Source organism: Lissotriton helveticus, chromosome 7 (genome assembly GCF_964261635.1).
Source record: "Lissotriton helveticus chromosome 7, aLisHel1.1, whole genome shotgun sequence".
Classification (NCBI taxonomy): domain Eukaryota; kingdom Metazoa; phylum Chordata; class Amphibia; order Caudata; family Salamandridae; genus Lissotriton; species Lissotriton helveticus.
Window position 1 is genome coordinate 519,837,311 of NC_136068.1, and position 13,920 is coordinate 519,851,230.

At 47.0% G+C, this 13,920-nt stretch overlaps 1 protein-coding gene across 1 annotated transcript in view; it reads left to right on the forward strand.

The window, feature by feature from the left end:
* The window catches only part of LOC144766853 (zinc-binding protein A33-like), a 104,741-nt gene that overhangs the window by 19,746 nt on the left and 71,075 nt on the right, over positions 1–13,920 (forward strand). The window contains exon 2 of the mRNA XM_078650568.1: positions 247–674. Coding sequence (XP_078506694.1) covers positions 249–674 — 426 coding nt within the window. The 5' untranslated portion in view covers positions 247–248. The remainder of the gene's footprint in view (positions 1–246; positions 675–13,920) is intronic.

The window sequence follows — 13,920 nt, forward strand, 5'->3', positions numbered from 1 at the left end:
ACCGCAGGTGTCTGGCCATTGGCCTTTATCTTCAGGTTCAAGGTGTTTATTTGGTTCCTGCTAGTAGATAATAGCAAAATGCTTATTGCCTGGAATGGACCACAATGTTTTTATTACAGTAGTTAAATGCCTTTTGCTGCTGCCTTTGGCTAGATTAGGTTTTATTTACTCTACGTTACCTTATAGTGATAGTCTTTCCATAGTATTGGAAGTTATCTATTCATAGTTGGTCTTTCTTTCTTGCAGTAATGGCGTCCAAATGGTCTAACTCTCCTCCGCCCTGTAATGCTTCTGCATGCTTCACTGATGACCTGATCTGTTCAGTCTGCCATGGTCTCTTCCAAGAGCCAGTATTGCTAAAGTGTGGGCACAGCTTCTGCCGGGTCTGCGTCAGTGGCACCAGTGCAGGCCAAGCACGCAGCATCTGCCCCATCTGCCTGGCTGAGTACTCCAGGGGAAAGTTCATGCCCATCAAGACTCTGGCTAACTTGGTGGAGAGAATGAAGGGGGGCAGCCCAGGGAAGAGCGGAAAGGACCAGTGTAAAGAGCATCGGGAGAAGCTGAAGCTCTTCTGTGTTGACGACGGAGTTGCAATTTGTGTTGTCTGCCGGGACACAGTTAAGCATGCCAAGCACAAGTTCCTGCCCATCCAGGATGCCGTTGACATGTATAAGGTAAGTCATGTGCCTGCTCTTTTGGCTAGAGATTATACTGCTTCTAAACCAGTAACACTTTGCCTAATCAACCAGGGGAATTGTAAGCAGGCTGAGGGTCTTGAGACGCTAGGGGGTGGGGGCGTAAGCAGCTCCATTCAGTCGAAGAGCCAGGTTTTGGGTTTCTACCAGAAGATATTCAGGGAGGGGGGTGCGTCTGAGCGGGAGGTCATTCCAGGTCTTGGCAGCGATGAAGGAGAAGGTTCTTCCACCTGTTCTGGCTCGGTGGATGTGTGGGATTTCCGCGAGGGCGCGGTTGGCAGATCAGAAGTTTCTCTTGGGTATGTGGAGGGAGATTCTCTTGATGAGGTATTGGGGTCCAGTGTTGTAGATAGATTTGTTGGCGTGGGTGAGTATCTTGAAAGTGACTTTCTTCTCAACCGGGGCCTTTTTTGTAATGCAGGGCACCATTGTGTTCATGTTGGACTACTTCATTCCTTGAAGTTGTTTTTTTTTTTTTTTTTTTTAATTTAGTTGTGCCCACTGTATAATTACTGCAGCCCCTTCCACTTTTTTTCTTTTTTTCAGAGTTTTATGTAGCACGAACTACACCCAGACATTCAATATTAGAACGCTGTACATGAGCACCAGTTTCGTTACAGATTAACATTCATTTTTGTAAGGCACGGGGAGATTAAGTGATTTGACCAGAATCAAAGGTTGATAAGCATTGTTGCCGATACTTGAGCCGGCTACCCAGGACTGAGGTTTTTCGCTCTAGCCGTAAGGCTGCATCCTCTCCTCACTTATACCTCCGCTAGTTGTATGCCATTTGCAGTCTTGATAGAGTAGTAAAACCTAAACTAAGGCACTTCGTACTTTACGCCACTAGCCCCCCAGAGCACGTTTAAGGTAAAGTGGGAATTCTGGATTCCATTTTTAATGCCTGTCGCACATTCCTATTCGTCTGGCCCCTTTGTCTCCAGTGCAGCACACATTCCTGAAAACGTTATTTGTGAGGCACAACTTGTTGCCCTTTCTCTAAACCTTTAGGGAGTTGTTGTAAGTGACTGATCAGTGCCAGATGAAACCCTACTCTGAATTATTTGTCCCTCTGCCGAACCTGATGGATGGAGAACCTGATGACACCAGGGTCAGATTGGTAACGCAGGCACTCGGGAAGTGGTCGAAGGTTTGGTAGCAGTTTTCCATCTCCTGCTCCCAGCCTGGTAAACATCCTTGACACCATGATCAGGTTATTTGGACAATGGTCTGACTGCTGGGATTTGATCAAGCTGAGTGAACCATGACCTGAAAGACCAGCTTTGATCACACTGAGTGAACAATGATTTGTGTACCAAGCCATGACCAGGTCACCATCTACAAACATCGTGTGGATCTGGTTATCAACTGCAAACACTCCTCTGATTGAACAATGGACTAACGGCCAAAAGACTGGAATGAAAAAGTATAAAAGGCTTGTAAGCTGCAGAGTAAAGCAGCAGCCTCCTGGGTTTTGTCTGACTAGCTTGGGACTCTGTTCCATAGCCCGGGCTATTTGAATAAATCTGGGTTCCTCCTGCAGACTAAGGCTCCTGTGTCTCCTTTTACTAAGTATGGAAGACTGGGCGGTTCCCCCGCCGCCGAGACCCAGTAATTGGCTTAATCTGGTTCTTCAAATGGCGCCCGAATAGGGACTCCACGAGCACGAAGGTCAGGCCCGGTGGATGTGAGGAGGTGCACGGAGAGACTCGGAGGCGCCCTACCCGAGGGATTCTTGCAATCCGGTGAACTGAACGACTCGCCCGCTGTTCCTCCCCACCCGGTCTGGGCCACATGACCGCGTTCTCGCTGGAGTCCCCTAGTAAATCGTTTCTGGAGCAGGACACAGCCTACGTCTGCAGAAGAGAACTACCCCTGTAAGGTAAGGGTGGACTGATCATCCACCAAGTCTGTGATTCTGTTATTGACTTTTGAAAAAGCCATGCTGTTCACTTTTGCAAAAGGCAAGCAATGTGAGTTTTTAAAACCAGCTGGTGTCTGTTATCTGTTTACAAGCATGCCAGTCAGTAGTAAGTTCAAGAAATTATGTTGTATGTGTACGCAGGACTCCCAGCTGGAGGCGGCTTGTCCGCTTCCTCCAGAAGGGACCCCATGCCATACAATGTATGTTAACCATGGCCCTTCTGCCATAATGTTTTCCTCATTCTGGGTAAAATGTACGAAACAAAGTAACGCGGAATTACAGTGGCGACTTTATGGCTCCTTTAATTCCCAAGTTCTCACCAACTTAGACGGGCGCGTTTCTTTTCATTAATTGTTCCTTTAAGTTTGAATCCCTCCTATTTTGGAGGAAAGATGAAGCAGAGCTAGAAAGCAGAAGGCTCAAGAATGAATAACGGAACGTATGTCAATGGCCAACCACGCCAGAGAATTTACAAAATCTGTAGAAATAGCCGATGTGGAGCATGGGGCCTGGGTACAAAAATGTTATCCAGCTCGTGCGGAGAAAGGAAAGGTTCATATGGAAGGGGGAGAAGGTGATTCCTTGCTTGATACCATGCTAGAAAGCCTTCCTGCATATGCCCCAATGTACCCTGCCCTGATGCCTCACACCCCACATGTACCCCCCCCGCCACTGCCCCTCTTACTGCTCTCCCTGTCACACCGACCCTCCCGATCTTTCCTATGACACCGACCACGCACGCTAACCCTGTCCTTGCTGTGGGAATAACAAAGTCCCCATCCGTCCAATCCCTGTGTCCTTACCACTAGCACCCTTTTCCTACTTCCCTGTGGTCTACAGTTAAGCAGGATTTATATAGATTGTTGAATTCCCCCCGACTGGCACCTTGGGCTCTGTTGAATTCCCCCCGACTGGCCCCTTGGGCTCTGCAGTCAGCTTTTCGTCCCTTCGAGAAAATGACCTACAGAGGCAACCATGTGAATGTTGGATAAATAACAGGGATAGTTATGCCTTTAAAGAAGGATGTATGACATTACAACGCATGCTTTTACATCGCTTGCTTTTACAACGCGAGTTTTACAACGCATACCATTACAACGCATAGTGCTTTGGGGCGCTGGATAGTGAATAGTTTAATTTACTATTCCAACTCCAGTCCCCGTGGATAGTAGGGAAGGTGTTGGACAGTAAATGAAACCTATTCCCTATCCTAGAGCGCCCCAGCGCAATGCGTTGTAATGGTTTGCGTTGTAAAAGTTGCGTCATAAAGGCACTGCGTGGTAAAAGTTGCGTTGTAAAGGTTGTTTCCCTTTAAAGAAATGTGGTCCACCTTTTCTCAGTGGACGATTATGGAACAGACCACCTGGGCTAAATACATGTGTACCCTCGTCATGCAAAGATTTGATAATGCGCTTCTGCAGATACCCACCGGATTAATGGACCTTGGGTCACAAAGAGGCGATGTTCAGGGAGAGGGGATGTTTGGCGCTATGTCTACTTTAATGGCTTACTGTGATATGACCGCTTTGCTCAACACCCCTCTAGAAACAGCTATGCCAGTGAGCGAGGTGGCCCCTGACTGTTAACACACTTACCGATGCCCAAAATAATGGCCAATGGGCTATTGAGGCACACTGGTGCAGGCTTTGGGTTCATGTTCCTTTGAAAAGGTCAGAAGTAATGCAGTTAAAAGGACAATTACCAGATCCCCAGAAGAATCTGGCTGCCTTTTACAGAGAATTAGGTCCGATTATATCTGCAGGTACTCTTGTCCTTGAGGATGTAGATTTACTTTTTGGTACGGTTGTCCCCACTGAAATTTGGGACAAGATTCAACATACTGACCATGAAGTGGCATTGGGAGGTAAATGGGCTGACCTAGAGGCCGTGGAAGAAGCAAGGATAGGAGGGACTAAACCAGAAGCTGCCATCCTGACTTTGTACGGTAAAATGACGTTTACGTAAACGCTTTTGCCAGAAACTGTCATTAACTGGGAGCAAAATTGCCTGTAGGCAGCAAAAAGGTGAGAATGTGGCTGACTTCTTTACCCGTTTTGAGACTGAATACAAGGGACCTAGTGGTTTGGATCCCCGGACCCCAGGTTCCGGCCCAGTGTTTGTCGATAAATTTGTCAGAAACTTGCTTCCTGAGATCTCTGCCAGGCTTAAAGTTGAAAGTACGTGGTCTGCCCAATCTATGACTGGTATCTTGGCTATGGCACAATATCACGAGAATAGGGAGAATAAAGATGGAGACAAGGAAAGTAAGGAGGTCAGGGATCTTAAGACTAAGGCACTTCTGCAGCAGGCTTGCACTCCCCGATGTCCCCGGGAATTTCAGATCTCCAGCCCAACCCGCTCCGAGGGCTTGCCAGTCTACCCCCTCCAGCCCTCAATGTACGGGAGCCCTCCAAACAGATCAGTGTGCTTATTGTAAGGGTTACGGCCATTGGATAGATGAGTGTCCAGTGTTAGCTGAAAACATACGAACTGGGAAGTCTTGGCCTCGCACTCCCGACTAGGGACCATGGCCCGCCCATCTACAGGATAAAGAACGCAGGACCAGGGTTGATGCTCCTGTCCGGTAGTGCTCGGTCAATAGGTTTGATGGGTATGAAGCCACACTCACTTATTACAATGATGATTATGACGAAGTTGATGAGACTGGGTCCTACCAAGCATAGGACAGCCAGGAAAGGGGTATTACCAGAGTGCAAATTCCTGTGGATCAAAGGGGCCTGTATGTTCAAATGTCAGTTGTGGGGAACGATCAGAATTTTCTTTTGGATATTAGGGCTACCAGGTCTTCTATTGCACGTCTGTCAGCCCGGAGGCCCCCCTTTCTAGCAATATGATTGTCTCCGTGGGTTTTGCAGGGACACCTGTGACCAGCTCTGTCTCTGAGCCCCTTCCCCTCGATATTGGCCCTGCACATGTTGACGCTCCCTTGGTCCTTACTACAGGTTGCAGTGAAAACCTATTAGGCATGGATTTACTGAAAGCTCTGTATGCGACCATATCATGTAGTCCCCAAGGTGTATCCTTAACAATTTTCCCCACCGCAGCATCCTACATGTATCTGTCCGGTCCCCTACCACCAGAGTTGCAGTCTTTACCTTCCTCCCTCTGGGCATCATCAGACACTGATGTGGGGTGTCTCAACATACCCCCTCATGTGGTACCCATCAGCCAGGTGCACTTCTCCCCCACCTCCGGCAGTATCGACTGCCCGCGGAAGGAGAAGTAGCCCTTTTAACTATCTGAATTGATGGACAAGGGCGTAGTGGAGGAAACACGTGGCAATATCTGTAACAGTCCCATTATGCGTGTTCTTAAAAAGACCAATGGAGATGCTCTCTCCCATAAAATATACAGATTTGTAATTGACCCAAGAGCCCTTAACAAAATAACAATCTCCTAATACCCTGTTGTCCCCGCTATTACAGCCCTCTTAACGATGGTCCCTTCTGACGCCACGCACTTTTCTGTCATAGACCTGAAGAATGCTTTTTTCAGAATTCCTATACATCCTGACGGCAGACATATTTTTGGTTTCTCCCTTGGTGGGCGGAGCTTTGATTTCGCTGCGCCCCTCAAGGTTTCACTAAGAGCCCCAGTATCTATCTATAGTTAAGCTGTCAAAAGTCCACTAGATTCCCTGGAACTCCCTGATAATTCTACACTATTACAATGTGTTGATGACCTCCTAATTGCTGCAAATTCTGCCCCAATATGTAACAAAGCTACAGTTTGTTACGCCACCTTTCCCTCCATAACCACAGTCTCTTTGAAAAAGCTTCAGTTTTGTCAAGAGAAGGTGACCTATTTAGGTCATCTCCTCTCGAAAGAGGGAAGGCAGCTCACCACTGATCGTGTAGCCATTATCAATGCTATGACTGCCCCACGAACACAAAAGCAGGTGCGAGCCTTCATAGGCCTAACGTCCTACTGTAGACAGTGGATTTCCAATTTTTCAGCCATGGTCAAACCTCTTCTTGCCCTCACCACTAAAGACATATCCGACAGTTCGTTTCCATGGACTAGAGAGCATGTGCAGGCCTTCCAAGATTTGAAGATGGCTCTGTGTACCAGTCCTCGGTACTCCTGATTAGCAAACAATTTTTTCTTTTTATACATGACACAGCTGTGCATGCGCTGTCTTGACCCAGATGTTTGGAGGTCACCATCGGCCATGTGTTTATTTTTCAGCTACCTTAGATCTGTTGCGAGGGCTCTCCCAGGATGCCTACGGGTGACAGCTGCGGCCGCCCTCATGGTCTGTCAGAGCGGGGATCGTCATGAACCCCCCCCCCCACCCCCGACTCTGATGGTCCCCCATTCTGTTGATCCCTCTTAACACCAAGACACACTACCTCACTAGCGCACGACTCCCAGGATATGAATTGACACTTTTTGCCAGCCACATTAACATCAAGAGATGCACTGTACTAAATACCGCCACATTACTCCCACTTGATACTCAGGATGCCTGCTTAGACCCACATGACTGTATATTGAGGACAGAGGAGGAGACGAAGGGATGGGTTGACTTGCAGGATACCGCAATAGCAGAACCAGAAGGTACACTGTATGTGGACGGATCATGTCTCAGAGGGCCATATGGTAACGCCTACGCCCTGACGACATTGGAGCAAGTAGAAACAGCTCACATTCTGCAGTGCTCTGCTCAGGCAGCAGAATTAGTGGCCCTCACTAGAGCCTGTGAGTTAAGCAAGGGAATAAAAGTTAATATTTATACTGACAGGCAGTATGCCTTTGGGGTGGCTCACAACTTTGGGAGACTATGGAAAGAAAGGAATTTCCTTACTTCACACGGGACCAAGATTCAACATGGCCCCCTAATTCACCGAATGTTAGACTCCCTGACATTCCCCAGAAAGGTGGCCATTATAAAATGTAAGGCCCATAAGAAAGTGACCGATGTTGGGAAAGACAATGCCCTGGCTGACCAGACGGCCAGACAAACAGCTCTTAGGAAAAGGGAAGGAATGTATATAGGAGGTCCTGCTAGGTGGGTGAAAAATGAAGGCATGCTTGAATGTGATTGATTTTCAGTCCCATACTACTCCTGAGGAACTAAGGGTGTGGAAGGAGCAATTGGCAAATGAGGGAGTTGATGGTTGCTGGGTCCGTACGACTATGGAAAGACAATGGATGTTACCTGACAGTCATGTGCTACCAGTAGTTACAATGGCCCATGATCCTGCTCACATTAGTGCAAAAGGGATATGTAAACTGTTGGAACCTACATGGTACAACTCGAAGATAACAGCATATGCTGAAAAGCTGGTTAAAACATGCATGATTTGCCTAATGTATAACCCTGGAAAAGGCACAGTTACCCCTAAGGGAGGATATTCTCCTCCTACCTTCCCTTTTGAAGTCCCCCAAATGGATTACATCCAGATGGACAGATGCAACAATTTGAAATATGTACTGGTGGTGGTCTGTACCTTCAGCCGATGGGTGGAGGCCTACCCTGTCAAAGACTGCACCGCTATCACTACCGCCAAAGTGCTATTAAAGGAGTACCTCCCATGATTCGTTTTGCCCTGCTTGATCTGGAGTGACAACAGGACACACTTTACGGCTCAAATGGAGTATGTCTGTACAGCATTGGGTGTAAAACAAAAATTTCATGCAGCTAACCACCCCCAGTCAGATGGTCTAGTTGAGGTGTACAATGGCATCCTAAAAACTAAAATGGCCAAAATATTAGCAGAGACGGGTGTCCCTGGGGTTGATGCTCTGCTCTTGGCCCTACTGTCTACAAGAACTGCCCACACCAGGATGGGGTTATCCCCATGAGATTTTGTTCGGGAGACCTGCCAATGTATGGGGTGTCCCACGGCCTAAAACTGTCTGAATACCCTGTATCTGATTTTCTGTGCAGTCTAACACCTTTCGTACTGTTTATCACCAGGTGCATGAGGCCATACCTGACCAAAGCGAGGGCCCAGGACACGTTATCCAACCTGGTGAATGGGTCCTGATCCGAAACTTTCAATAGACTAATTCTCAAGCCCCGCTGGACACAGCCCGTCAGGTGTTACTGGCCACCTGCACCGCCGTGAAAGTAGGTCGGAAGAATTGGGTGCATTCATCACACTGTAGGCGTGTGCCTCTGCCCCTCACCTATGATCAGGGTTGAGGGAAGGACAAGGACACTCAAACAGAAATAGTCCCGACGTTTGTCCCTTTCAGCGATGCCAGATTGCATTCTAAATCTACAGAAGCAGAGTGACAGTGTACTGAAGGGAAGGGTGGAACCCTCCCTTAACTCTGCTCAACATCAAGGACAATTGTTCCCCGACCATACTGTTCCTACTTACACCCGATATAACATGTGCTCCCGAGGGAAGGTTCGCCCTTGACTTCCCAAGTGCCTATAGGCTGTAGGGCCGTGATCTTCCTGGCTGAGAGTAGTGCCGCTGTGTCACACTAAGGTACGCCATAGGGCCCAGTGAAGCAACCACCAATCACAGACGGCCACTAGAGGTCCCTGGCTTAGCACAATGGCCGCCGTCCAATACAACAGAGTCCGGAAACAATATGTCCGTCTCCTACATAGCAAATGCTTCATGGCCACCATGGTGACAGTTTGCCTCCCTCATCCTGTCTTATCGGTTGGCTGTTACTGATCTACCATCCTGTTACCCCACCAACTCCTACCCAACTCCTGCAGAACACCAATATTTCATGCTACCAGCCCACAAATTACCCCGCCGTGCAGAATTTTTCAATAACCTCTTCGTCCAAATGTTGCATCATCATCAGCTGATCATGAATACTTCCAACTGTTTGGTTTGTGGACTAATGCCACGTTCCATGAAACACCCTGTCCCATTCTTTCCTTACCCCTTTCCCATCTCTGGGTCTTGTCTTGCATGGTGGATGTTTATGCAGGAGGCCTACACTGTCAATGTTACTGCCAATTCTGTCCTTGGGACATTTCGGGATGACTTCTGCTGGAACAGATCTGGCAATGCCAATGCTCCTTTTTGCCCGACCAGCTCAACCACATTCCTACTACCACCAGATGAACTTGGTGCGATGGTAGTATTCAACTCAACCACTCAACGAACATTTTCAAGATTCCGCACCAGAAGGATACTGCCTGATGAACGAAACACTCCGAATGTCATAAATGTGCTGGGCCGTGTCTGTATCCATGGCCTAGGGACCATGAAAGTTGGTACTGCTACTTGTGATATCACAAAAGCTTTAACTAAATCTCCTCTGAAGCTGGTGGCATCCCACAACACCTATTTTATCTGTGGCACTGCCGCTTACACTTGGCTCCCCCACAACTGGTCTGGTACCTGCTATTTGGCCTTACTCCTTTCACCAACATATTCTACCTATGGAGGTTACCACCTGTTGATGAAGGGCGCTCAGCGCTGCTCACGTTGGGGCATCATATCAGCCAAGGATACAGCAGGCCAGGAAGCCGGGGACTTCTTTAAAGGTTTCCTTCCATTGTGGGCCCCCATGGCAAACAGTCTAGCTGTACGAGGACTGACCAGGGTCCTTGAGGCAACCATCACAGTAACAGCTGGTGCCCTCCAACATCACTGTAGAGCTACAGGCGGACCGCCTTATAATGCTTCAAAACCGCATGGCCCTTGATGTCATCCTTGCTGATCGTGGGGGGGTGTAAATTGATCGGCTCCAGCTGCTGTGTACATTCCAGACAACACACCTACAGTGTACGATGCCATCCAACGTCTGCATCTCATTTCTTCTGAAATTCATCTGGATGAAGGAAACTGGTCCCTCATAGACTGGATCTGTGGCCTCCTTTCCCAGTGGGGGCGGAGTCTTCATCTTCCTTGCCTTGGGAGTAGCTGTCCTGGTCTCCTGCTGTTTGTGCTTTCAGTGCCTGCCAATGCTCTGTACAATGTGTGTCCAGACTATCAAACCTTCACCCTCTAACATTCACAACACCAATATGATGATGATGCTTCAACAAGAAACAGATGGCCTTATGAACATTGACATTTCTTAAAGTATTTGCCACTCCATGGCAAAAGGAGGGTCTGAGGTAAAGTGGTCTTCTGATCGGCATAATTTGTACCGGGACTCCATTGTTTTTTCATTGCCATCTTGTGTCAAACACTTCCACATGACCCACCTGGTCGTTTCTGCTGATGCCTGGGAAACTTCTAACTGTCACGACAAAAACCATCTTGCAGCCTGCATTTCTGCCCAGGAACTGTCGCCCCCCCCCTGTTCTTTGCAGTTCAATAGAAAGCCATGAGACACTCAAGCCCTGGGTAAATGATTTGTTTTCCATCTCCTGCTCCCAGCCTGGTAAACATCCTTGACATCGTGATCAGGTTATCTGGACAATGGTCTGACTGCTGGGCTTTGATCAAGCTGAGTTAACAATGACCTCAAAGACCAGCTTTGATCACACTGAGTGAACAATGATTTGTGTACCAAGCCTTGACCAGGTCACATCTATAAACATCGTCTGGATCTGGTTATCAACTGCAAACACTGCTCTGATTGAACAATGGACTAAGCCAAAAGACTGCGAGTAAAGCAACGGCTTCCTTGGTTTTACTAGCTTGGGACTCTGTTCCATAGCCCGGGCTATTTGAATAAATCTGGGTTCCTCCTGCAGACGAAGGCTCCTGTGTCTCCTTTTACTAAGTATGGAGGGTATGGAAGACTTGGGCGGTTCTCCCGCCGCCGAGACCCAGTAAGTGGGTTGATTTAGTTCTTCAGTGGTCTGTGATGTTAGGATGCCGCCAACGTCCCAGTGGGGGCCTGAGTGGCCCTTCTAGAGGCAGATGGGCGGAGGTATCTCTCTCTCTTTCTCTCGCTGGGCGGGCCCATTAATGTATGCTGATTGAGCGGGGGCAGGGGCCCGGAGCAGAAGTGGGATCACTTGAATTCTTGCATGGCTCAGCAGTGTGAACGAATCTGTGCTTTAAAAAAAAATATCTAAATGAAGTTAATAAAACATACCCCCCACACCCTTTCTTTTCATAAAACTTAGCGGAAGCAGTTATTTGCTGAAAGGCAATACGCAAACGCGGGCACTTATTTTTGGTGTCCCTGGGCCGATTTTTTTTTTTATTTTTTTTTTTTTTATTTTTTTTTTTTATCCCAATCCAAGCCTGGATGACACTACACCAGATGCAATTTCTTGCAGTGTAATGCCTTGCTTGCTTCAAGGGTCAAAATGGATCATTTGATTTTTCCTGTCCTCCTCTGAAGCCTCAATGGCTTTGTGCATTCTAAAGATTTATAAAAATGCCTGAGTATTTGATCCTACTCCAGACTGCTATAATTATTTGTTTTCTATATCTACTGTTATAAATATTTCTCTGGAAAGGACCTATTGTTACTTTAAAAATAACTAAGTTGGCATTTTCTTAAACTATTTGGTGCCTTCTGCCGGTCTCTGGATTAAATGTCTGGTGTGGGTGACAGCTAACTTCCTGCATTCCCTCAAGAGCCAAACACAAAGGAAAGGAAGATGTGAATGAGTAGCCATCCACATATTTATGTGTCCTCCTGTACCGGATGGAAGGGCGAACCTGACGCTTTACAACTGAAAGGCCTGTGTCCGGCTCACACACAGGATTACATACCCTACTGGAATGAATCTGGAGCAAGGGCAGTAAAGGCAGTCTTGTACACTTCAAAGCATCTCTTTGAAGTCTCACTACTTCAAAGGCCTTACTGACATTCTACCATTCTGCTGTCCTGCCAGGGACGATTGCCTCTCTGCTGAATTGCTTTGCTATGTTTGCCTGTTGCTTCTTGCCTGGAAGTGAGACAGGATGTGCATCCCCGTATCCCAGAACCGTTGTTTCTCCAAGGGTCTGTTGACTTGCCTCCTGTTGCTTAAGACTCTGGGATAGCAAAGACTCCCATCTTCAAACAGCACCTGGACTTCACTTGCTGTAAGTCCTACCCTGCCACTTGTGCCAACCCAGTCCAGGGCCTTTGGAAGTAAGTGCAAAATTGCTGCATCTGCCAGAACCTGCATCAATACCATTGCACCTATTGGAACAGACAACTGCTGCGAGATTGGGAACAATGTATCACCGCTGTTGCAGGTACTGGACTGGCGCATCGCACTCTGGTGCCTCTTTGCCTCTGGAATTGGTGCTTTAGAACCTACTGATCATTGCCACTGCTTGGAGAAGATGATGCATCGCCCCCTAGCGCGTATTAACCTGGTGCATCGCAATCAGAACTGCTGCAATCTGACCTGGCACTTCGCTCAATGGAACAGACTTATTGCCGCGTGGAGTGGGGAAATCTGGTGCAGGAGTGGGGAAATCCGGTGCAACACCCAGACTACAAGGAGATCACCTCTTGTGCTTAGGCAAGGATTAAGGTACTTTTGCTCAGCAGGCCCTGCATGGGTCTGGTAGCTGGCATGCCCTCAATCGCAGGCGGCCTGACCTTGACTTTGTTCTAGTCCAGCATGACCAATTAACTGAGTTATTTGCTTCAAAGTGCTATTTTTACATTGAATCTTTATACATTCATATCTCTACTACTACTACTACTACTACTACTTAGATTTGTCATTTTGGTCTTATTTAATTTATAAAATCATATTTTTTTTTTTTTACCTGGTGTGGATACTCGTTTTCACTGTTACTGTTTGAAGTATTGCACACGTTCTTTATACATTGCCTCTCAAGTTAAGTCTGACTGCTCTGTGCCAAGCTACCGGAGTGTGCACAGGTTAATTTAGGGTGTGTATCTGACTTACCCTGCCTATGATTTTGGTACATAACTCTGCCAACTTGAGACCCAATTTCTAACGATGCACGTTCTTATGCTGCATTGATCTCCGTAGAGGTCCTTTCCAGGCTAACCCATCTAAGTGATTCAGGGAGTCAATGGGGCAGGTAGATATCTTTAGAGGCCAAATAGATTTCTCTAACATTTGGAGTTAAATTAAAAAAACAAAATTCTCACCTCTGATTCTGTACTAACTGGAAGTAAGTGCATAATTCAGCCCAGGAGCCCCCATATGTAATCCAGATGATAATGTCAGTCAGTAACATTTCTTTATTCGATTTAATAAAAATCAAAAAAGGTGGACACATAGTACATTTCATCATTACATTAATCTATTAGTTACAAATTTAAAAAGAGAAATTCATACAACCCTATTTAGTGGAATTAATACATATAAAAAGTATCTAAGTTATAAAAACATCATATATGCTAAAAAATGATCAGATGTTAATTGGTGTGGACTTTGAGTTTAGGCGATTCTTATTAATGCGAACTCCTGCGACT